Genomic DNA, 10,625 nt, shown 5'->3' on the forward strand with positions numbered 1-10,625 from the left:
CTGATTCGATTCTTTCGAAACAAACACGATTCATGATTCTTTTGATTCTTTTGATTCAGGTATATGGTTTCGACTCCTTCAGTCCTTCCTTCACTTTTTCATCCTCAAACTTTTTATATAACAAACACTTGAAATGATTATATATATATATGGAAAATGATATGATGTATGACAATCATTAAAGCATATAGGTAATACACTAGAGTAGATATTCTTATTTCAAACACACACACACACACACACACACACACACACACACACACACACACACATTATTATTTTGAATTATATTATTATATTATAGAGCTCTGCTGTGTCTGGAAAGACATTTTATTGCCAACAGTACAGACCTCAAACAATACCCACATAATGAACCCCCCCCGTCCCCGTAACACACACACACACACACACACACACACACACACACATACACACATACACACACATACACACACACTAAACTAATGACTTTAATCAATAAACATAAAGAGAAACAATTCCTGTGAGAAGTAAAATGATTAGTTCCTATTGGGTTATTCCTGATATTCAACCAATCAGCTGCGACCTAACTCACATGTATCCTACAGAAATCATATACGAGTCTCCGATTTAAAAGAGTCGTTTACAAAGAAAAGTGTCGACTCGTTTTTATCGGTATCAGTCGCGGATGAGTCACACCGCAGGCGGAACACCTCTGCTGGATTTCCTCTTCTAAAAATCCGGATTTAAAACTTGAGGCGATTAAAGTTGGCGGTGATAAAGCGTTATTCTGTGTATTTTACAGAAACAGAGTGGATTTAATTGTATTTTTTTTGGTAAGTCTTCTCCTTGATTCAGTCCGGATGAATGAGTTGGAAAGAGTGAAGAGGATGGACGACACGGAGCTCTCAGGATAAAAGAAATTCTGGAGATAAAGCAATAACAATCTACAAAATAACAACAACAACAACAACAACAACAACAACAAGAACAAGAGATCTGTAGTGAGGATGTGTTGTTTGAACAGGAAGATCCACAGCTGTTCGCGCGGAGCATCACTGACATGCAGTGGACAGTTAGTGACCAGAGAAAAGAGTCGGTTCATTTGCGGGTGCACAAGGAGGGCACTACAATTATGACTGAACGTTTTTCAGTGTATGAATGCGCTTGAATCGTGGAGTCTGAGCTGACATTATCCAGTGCATGAATGCGCTTTAACTTGGGTTCGATTTGAACCTGCAGCCTACAGTATTCCAGCTCCGAATCGTTTGCTCGAAGGAACCGACTCTATGAAATGATTCGGAGTTTGCATGACTCCAGCGCGTCCACTGACCCTGCATGTTTGACCCGACCCCCCTCTCTGTGTGCCAAACCCTCTGACGTGGAGATTCTCATGTGAGACAGGTTTCTCTCTCTCTGTGTGTGTGTGTGTGTGTGTGTGTGTGTGTGTGTGTGTGTGTGTGTGTGTGTGTGTGTGTGTGTGTGTATAAAAGCTGGAGGTTGATCAGCTCCTCACACTGACTGACTGTCAGCACCCAGAGTCTGAGGAACCTCCAGAAAGCAACACTTTCCCACTTGGACAAGAAAGAACCTAAAGGAAGAATGTCACACAGCTGGGGTTATGACTCTAGTGATGGTAAGACCAGATATATTTAATGCACCAGGATGAGAAAAATATTTTTTTTTCCTAAATGTGGCCTATTTATTAATGGTGCAACAGATGCATATCTGACTGAAGGGTGTTTTTTTATTATTATTTTTTGCATAGGGAAATATTTTTTTGCTTGAAAAACTTCTATCTATTTATCTATCTATCTATGAAAATGCACATTTTTAATATAATGTTTTTGTCTTCATTTTTTGCGTTAACAACATTTGTTTCTGACATTCAATAAATGAACTAAGTATACATTTCAGTAATATCAACAATGATGTTTTGTTTATGTAAATGCTTATAGACGACGGCGCCAATCTCGCGGCTAGCCCCTTTGCAGATCAGTCAAGTGATCGTGTTTACAGAGAACGCTCATGTAAAGAATGAAGTGCGGTCGAAAGAACCTTGCACATTGTCCTGAAGAAGACTATATCATCATATTTCTTGATTGCACGTGAAATTGAATGAACTATTTTATCGCACGCACGTTTTAGTTCTAAACAAATAAATGCATCATTTTTTTCCCTCCTTGTACAGGTCCTGCCAAATGGGCTGAGCACTACCCCATCGCTAACGGACCACGGCAGTCTCCCGTTAACATCATCCCGAGCCAAACCCAGTTCGACTCGTCTCTCAAGCCACTCAAGCTTCAGTACGACCCGTCCACGTCCAAAGACATCATGAACAATGGCCATACGTTCCAAGTCAACTTCCTGGACGAGAGCGACAGCGCAAGTTAGTGCATTCGTTGCTTGGTTACGTACATCGTAGTGCGACAAATCCGTGAATCGAATCGGGATTTGTTTTGGGTCGAGTAACCATAGCGCCGTAGCTGCGGATGAGAAAACATTCTGAACCTCTCAGACAAAAGGCACATTGAATTTCTGCTCTATCAAAATTCCGACGCTCTTCCTCTCCTGAGATGAATGCAGCTGATTGATCAGTTAATGGATCGGTTTCTGAAGTAAAGGAAGCTCATAGAGCCTCCGGGTCATTATTGCGCGTTTAACACACTCTTTAACAGGTCTTTTATTTTGTCTTATTCGTTTTAAAGTGAGAGAAAACAGAGAAGCTGGCGTTAAACTCCTCTGTCCTGAAGACGTCAGAAAACGCTGTAAAAAAAAAGCGCTGACACTGGCGACTCCTTCCAGAAATGCTCCATAAATGTCTCCTGGAGCAACTGTAATTTCTTGCTGTTGCTTTTTTCTTGCTGTGGCTGTAGAGCGGGACTCGTGTGATAAGCAGGCTCTCAGCGTTAGTCCTCTGTGTTTACTTCAGTCCTAATGCGTGATATTATGGGATGGAGAATAGAGTCAGAAGAGTGCGCCGCTCTTCACGCTACACTGCCCGTGAGCGGAGCGGGTCGAGAATTTCCTTCTAAGGGAGAACACGTAGAGCTTTTAGACACTGAACCAATGATAAGATGATAAGAAACGGTCCCTAATTAATCCCGTCCATCAGGGATGTCTTAGAAATGTATGACGTTTATGGGGCAAGCAGATATTTCGCTCAGGGTCACAGTGTAATTACAGTCGCTGGATATTGTGTCTGGAGTCGCTGCTCTGAAGGGAGTGTGTCACTACATGGGAAAAGAGAGATAAGGTGTTCTGTCTCTTGGGGACAGGAAAGACATCCTGCCGTAGTGTTTGCTGTTCTGCACTTTGTTTAGCTTCAATTGACCTTTAATCCAAACGCTAATGTGGCATAAAACAAATAATAAAGCTATTAGGGAGCAAACACTCACGAAAATGCTTGATTTCTTTTCTCCTCGATGTAGGTCATACTGTATAAGGATTATATTAAATTATATTTAAATCAAATGTAACTGATCAGCTGAGACATTTGTAATGTCTGAATAATTCAGTAATCCAAAGTATTCCTTTAGACAAGAGAACATATCCATGTGTTTACAATGTATACTGCAGCTCCCGGACTATAAATTGTGTGTGTGTGTGTGTGTGTGTGTGTGTGTGTGTGTGTGTGTGTGTGTATGTATAGTTCTGACCGGTGGGCCCATCACTGGCACCTACAGGCTGAAGCAGTTCCACTTCCACTGGGGCGAGAGTGACGACAAAGGGTCCGAGCACACGGTCGATGGCGTTAAGTACCCCTGTGAGGTAACACAATGTCCAGTGCAGCACACTCTGACCACTCCCACTCTTTCCTGTGGATACTCAGACCACTCCCACCTTGTTCTGTGGATACTCCGACCACTCCCACCATAGCCTTTGAGTAATCTGACCACTCCCACCCTATTCTTTGAGTAATCTGACCACTCCCACCCTATTCTTTGAGTAATCTGACCACTCCCACCCTATTCTTTGAATAATCTGACCACTCCCACCCTACGCTTTGAATAATCTGACCACTCCCATCCTATTCTTTGAATAATCTGACCACTCCCATCCTATTCTTTGAATAATCTGACCACTCCCATCCTATTCTTTGATTAATCTGACCACTCCCACCCTATTCTTTGATTAATCTGACCACTCCCACCCTCTCCTGTAGATACTCTGACCGTAGAAACCGTGGGAACTTTTCTTTAGAAATTGCAGCTATAGCGTTCTCTCTTTCTCAGCGTCTTCCACTGTGAGTCATGCCACCACAGATGGTTTCACCACGAACCTCAATAATATCTCACCGCTTTTTCACAACTCTTTTTTTTAAATCTCGCTTTGGTTTTTTTTGCCCTCAGCTCCATCTGGTGCACTGGAACACCAAGTACCCAAACTTTGGTGAGGCCGTGAACAAACCCGATGGCTTGGCGGTTGTTGGAGTTTTTCTGAAGGTCAGAGTTTTAACCAAAGCACCACATCTCAGATGATTCTCCTGATATTTATAGATTCAGATGTGTCACGTATAACTTTTTCCTCTCTCTTCCTCTCTCAGATTGGTTCTGCCAATCCCCGGCTGCAGAAAGTTCTCGATTCCTTTGATTCCATCAAAGCAAAGGTGACTCTCCATTCACTCCTTAACTCGTTGCGTTTTTGTTTTAGCTCACAAATACAACCTTCTGTGACTTTTTTTTTTCTCACTTTACTCAATTTCTCACTCTTTTTTCCGTCCTGCTCTCGTGATTTCCCTCAGGGTCAGCAAACCACATTTTTGAACTTTGACCCCAAGAACCTATTGCCTGCCTCTCTGAATTTCTGGACTTACGAAGGTTCTCTCACCACACCACCTCTGTATGAGAGCGTCACCTGGATCGTCCTGAAAGAGCCGATTAGCGTGAGCTCTGCTCAGGTACGCAATTCATTCAGCCAAGGAATAATTCAGCCAAAACTGCTAGCACAGCTAGCGCCCGGCGTATGCAGAAAGATTACCACAGGATCAACTTTTAATATCTAAAACTGTTCAAATCTGATTGTATCTCAATCAGTAGCATAACTACCGCAACATCTAGCTAGTTTGGCTGTATTATATTAAATAATTATACTTTCTAATTAGTAAAAGAGATGTCGCTTCATATATCGAAGCTAACTTTGCTATGTAGCTTCAACTGATGCTAGCTAGCTTTAGCTGTAACTGCATTTTTAAACTAGTTTTTTTTTAGTGATGGACAATCACGGTGACGGACATGATGTTCAGATATGTTTCAGTCAGCGTCTAACAAATGAAAACTGCACATTTTATACAATTCATGCTAAAAGTTATATTAAATAATCCAACATGTTAAAGCAGTTAGCATGACTCCACTCTGAGGCGACACAAAGCCACTTTAAATAGATTCAAACGTCAGTTTTTTCATATTAATAAGTTCGTATGTACACAGCTTACGTTAATATTTACACACAAAAAGAAAAACAGGGAGGGTCCGTGACTGGTGTTTAGCAAGATTAGATTATCTGAACACTCCTTGAAGTAAGCGCAGGCGTCACATTCAGAACTGATCGCTTTTTTAAAAGGGCAGAGCGTGGTAGCTGAACCTTTTCAGGCCGATACCATCTCTCACACCTCATGTTTTTTTTTTCTCTCAAGTGGCAGTGCAGGTTTTTCCTCACAACATTCTGTCACGCAGGTAAACAACCACGTCCGTGCATATCATCGAAATAACCTTTAACGTTTAAACATAGTGTATAGTGAGCGTATAGTGTGAGGTCAAGAAGACTGTCGAGCCCTGTGGCACACACAGGAAGTGAGTAGGAGTGCATTTGGCACAAACAGGATGTGGGCTCAACTTTGCAAGTTTACTGTTCTCCCACAAACACAGGGTGAAATAAAGGTTCACATGCTGCATGGAAGTTTATGTGAATCTGAGAATATCTAACCGCTGCTTGATGTTATTATTACAACCTGTCTTTCTGTGTCAAATGGCTGTGCATGTTTGTACATGTAGTATTTGTAGACTTGTATGGTTTTCTAAAAGGCGTTCAAGTACAAACCAATTAACACTTTTTTTTTTTTCCTCTTCTTTCCTTCTTCAGATGGCGAAATTCCGCAGTCTGTTGTTCAGCTCAGCGGGAGAGCAACCTCGCTGTATGTGCAATAACTACAGACCCCCTCAGCCCATAAAGGGACGCAAAGTGCGCTCCAACTTTAAGTAAACTGCAGAACGCACCTCTGACCCCGCCCACTGAACGCATCTCAGCCAATCGTAATGCTTATTTTCCTCAGAACTCTGCAAATCAATTCTAAGTTAATTCTAAGTTAATTTGAATAATTGACTCAAATTAAACAAATGCTTTTGGGTTGGTTCAGATGAATCTGGTTCAGATGAATCTGAAGATAACACAAAGTCTAAAAATTTTTTTTTTTTTAAATGCTATGAATCAGTTGGTTCATTTGTTTAAATTGACTCATTTGTGAACTCACAGTTGATTTGGTTAAATTGAACCAGTTGCCATAGTACAAAAGACTATTAAATGCTGTGAATCATTTGAACCGTTTTGTTTTAGCTGGTCAAGATGAATCAGTCGGTTCATTTGAACTCTAAAATTGAATTGTACAAAGTATTATGAAATTAACCACTCATTATTTGGTTCATCTAACTTTTGAAGAACAAACCCGACATAATAGAAAACGCATGAGCCAGTTGGTTAATCTATTCAAATGAATCGACTCCCAATCTCTTACAATTAGTTACATGTAAAACTGAAGACCTTATTGTATTAATTATTAATATTTTACTTTTTAATTGTAAAATGTTAAGCTGTGAAGACCTTCCACATGCTAGGAAAGAAAGAGTAATACTCACTATCCTCATTAGTTTCAGCTTCTTTTATTCCCGTTGTTAGATCATCTACTGAATGTTTAGTTTTTACGTGTTTCAGGTTGAGATGTGTGAAATGTTCAGGGTGCAGAGTGCAGCGTAGAAGAAACCCTCTAGCACTTTTCAACATATAGGACTTTATGAAATTCACTCGACAAAGCAGCTAAAGTATAGAGAACTAGAGAAATTATAAAATGTTAAGATAAAGATTATTTCTTATTGCTATTAATGTTAAGGTAAAACAGTGCCTGTTGTTTTCTGAGAGGGTGGAACTCTTACGAATAATAAATTTATATATTTAAAGATTATACGAGTGCCTTGTTTTTGTTTGAGAAAATTGAAAGCATTCACACGTTGGTTGTAAAGCTATAACAATCTGGTGTCTTCTGTACAACTGATCCTAAATGAAACAATGACGTACATCATGACATTTTGTTTTGGCAGTGACTCGCCTGCTAATCCTTTCAGACTATTCTTTAGTCTTCTCTCATCTGTTCTATACAACTAGCTACTGATTAGCTACTGACAAGCGAAAACATCCCTCAGGCTCTTTTTACCATGATCACATTCAAGGACTATTTTTTTCTTAAACAATTAAGCGAATGACTCATTGACTCATTTGTTCAACCGAATCAGTTGCTTGTTTGAATTCTTGAATATTACATAATAAAATAAAACAATTTGAATGAAGACCTGACTCATTTAAACAACCTTGTGTAAATTTGGCCAAAATATATCAGCTGCCATATTGAACTTCTGAAGTATTACAAAATAATAATAATAATAATAATAATAATAATAATAATAATAATAATAATAATATAAATGCTTTGAATGATGAATTGACTCATTTGAACAACCTTGTCTTAATTGGCTCAAATGAATCTTTTGCTGTATTTCAATTCTGAACTAATATAATGTAATAGAAAATGCTTTGAATAATGAATTGACTCATTTGAACAAACTCTTCTGATTTTGTTCAAACAAATCAGTTGCTGTATTTGGGTTATTAAATAATAATAATAAAAACAAAAACACAATAGGCTTTAAACGATAAATTGATTCATTTGAACAAACTCACCTAAACTGTCGCAAATGAATCAGTTCCTGTGTTTGAATTCTTAAATAATACTAAACTATATAAACACTTTGAATGATGAACTGACTCATTTGAACAACCTTGTCTTAATGAAACGTTTTGTCATATTTCAATTCTGAACTAATATAAAGTAATAGAAAATACTTTGAATAATGAGTTGACTCATTTGATTCACTTGAACAATCAACAAAGATGAATAGGAGAAAATATAGAACGACATGAATCAATTGGCGTTTTGCCTCAGATGAACTGAATCTATGGAGTGAGCTCACTGGGGAAGTTGAAGCAGCACTTACAGTATATTATGGTAGAACACACACACACACACACACACATATATATATACATATATATACATATATATATATATATATACACATATATATTAATTATATATATATATATATATATATATATATATATATATATATATATATATATATATATATATATATATATATATATATATATTGTTTGTCATTTTGTGTTGTGATCTAACATGCACGCACGTGCAATTAAACAGTGAATTCACACCAGGCCATTTCACCTTTGTTTGTGCTGCGATTATGAAAGACGTATTCATTAAGTGTTGGCACACATTTCTGGATACCATGCTCCCACTTCTCATTACTGCATTGACATGTGGCTTGTGTAGGGTTGTGTGTGATCGTGGCGTTTGTCCTTTTTGAGGTCTCTGCCAGCTTTGCTTATCCAAGCATGAATAGCTTTATTCAGCCTCAGTTATGACGGCATGAGACACAGCGAGAACACTGGCCTGTATAAAAACATCATATAAAATAATGTTGTGCTTTGTCTGAGCATTTGGAGATTAAACGCCATGGTTCGTCTATAATATACGTTACAATATGACCTCGACAAATCACAGCAATCTGCTGAGACTTCGAGCCTTGAATTCCTTAAATATAGACAGCAAAAATATTTTCAATCATATGCAATTAAATCAACATGACCAGGTCGGTGCATCCTTCTGCGCGTGCTAATAAAAATCCCCGCTTATTAGACTTAATGAACATTTAATTCTGCTTTTGCTGAATACCGAGGTGTCAGTTTTTATCCTCTGACTCACATGGGTTTAGATCCTGAAAAGTCTCCTATTCAGAGTTCGACAAAAGAAAGAATGTGTAATTACGTTCTCCTACGCTTCGGGCTAGTGCAATCAGTATAAATACATGTCTCACTCTCACTGTCTGGTTACAGAGGAGAGACATTAGAGTGCAGACAGACAGGGAAATGAAGGAGTGATGGTAAAACGAGCTGGAGACAGACAAGAGGAAGAAATGAGAGGAAGTGAGACGTATCAGGAGTTTAAGCGTCCTCTTATGGTGCACCATCTGCCAGCATCATTCATTACATAACAATAAAGCTAATAATAATAATAATAATAATAATAATAATAATAATAGTTTGTATAGCTTCTTTCATACTGAAATACACATTAACTGCTTCTATGCAAAACTCTTCTGCAACTACAAGGAAAATATCGACTTCCTGTTTTCTTTCAACCCCATGTTTGTTAGCAACAAGCTAGCTAGCTAAGTGTGACGAGTGACGTATATTTTCCTCCTCAAAACACTGAACTTTATAGACAGGGTTATAGGGTTATACATACATTTGTCTGTATGTTGATTGATCTAAAGCATATACAGTACAGTATAACGCCTTCAAAGATAAGAAGTGCTGCTGTGTTTGCTGTTTACGCCGTGAGCCGCCATGTCGGTCTGACGTCACGCGCTGAACTCGGGATTGAGTCGACCGTCCCAGTTTTCCGTGTTTGAGGGGGGTGTTTTCTTTTGTTTTTCCTAGTCAGAGGTCGGAAAAACAGAGTTAACGAGCCTTAGTTGATCCTTTTAAGGAAATAAGACAGAGGGCGGAGCTAATTTCAGGGCCAGAAAAAAAACATATAATTGAAGCATGAAGTAAAGAAACTAGGCCGATCCGATCCACTGCACGACAATATCGCTAATGTAAGAACAACAGATTCTTAAAAGTATTTTTTTTAATTGTATATAAGCGGTGGCTGGTCGCGATATTAAATAGGCAGGATGCAAAATATTCTGTGACTTATCGGTAACTCTGCATAGCTATTCATCACAGGAGTGAAAGTATTCTGCATCCTCCCAGGAACACAGTCACTGAAAGCACAACAGGAAACAAACACTGGTCCCTCCATTAGGCAGCTCTTTGTTTTTCAAAGCACACAAATATTCTTTCAGTAATTTGCCTATTTGTCTTCTAACTTCCTTCTAATTTCTCCTCCAGTGCTCGGGTTGATGTTACCGGGTGCGTCTGAGCAGAAAAATACACAAAAATGTGCTCTGAAAGAGGAGAAATTGGGGGGAAAACATTTTAGATAAATGCATGCAGACAAGATAATGGCATTTATGTAAATCAATATGCTACACTGTGTGTGTGTGTGTGTGTGAGAGAGAGAGAGAGAGAGAGAGAGAGAGAGAGAGAGAGAGAGTGAGTGAGTGAGTGAGTGAGTGAGTGAGTGAGTGAGTGAGTGAGAGAGAGAGAGAGAGAGAGAATCCAGGAAATTGAATTTAATTATCCTAATGTGTGCAGTCGGGGGTTTTTGAGGTGTTGGCAGATGATGTTGATGTGGTTAACGATGGGAAAGTAAGCTGCAATTCTGTGGAATAAAAACCCTGTGCTTGCAC

General features: G+C 38.9%; 1 protein-coding gene across 1 annotated transcript; it reads left to right on the forward strand.

Annotated features, from left to right (window-relative positions):
- Positions 1–1,500: 1,500 nt before the first annotated feature.
- Positions 1,501–6,517, forward strand: cahz (carbonic anhydrase). The gene is given in 7 exon segments (NM_001200631.1): positions 1,501–1,615; positions 2,171–2,368; positions 3,632–3,750; positions 4,332–4,424; positions 4,526–4,588; positions 4,724–4,879; positions 6,061–6,517. Coding segments are annotated over 7 exon segments (783 nt in total). The 5' UTR covers positions 1,501–1,581; the 3' UTR covers positions 6,181–6,517.
- The last annotated feature ends 4,108 nt before the right edge of the window (positions 6,518–10,625 follow it).

This window comes from Ictalurus punctatus, chromosome 20 (genome assembly GCF_001660625.3).
Source record: "Ictalurus punctatus breed USDA103 chromosome 20, Coco_2.0, whole genome shotgun sequence".
NCBI classification, from domain to species: Eukaryota; Metazoa; Chordata; class Actinopteri; order Siluriformes; family Ictaluridae; genus Ictalurus; species Ictalurus punctatus.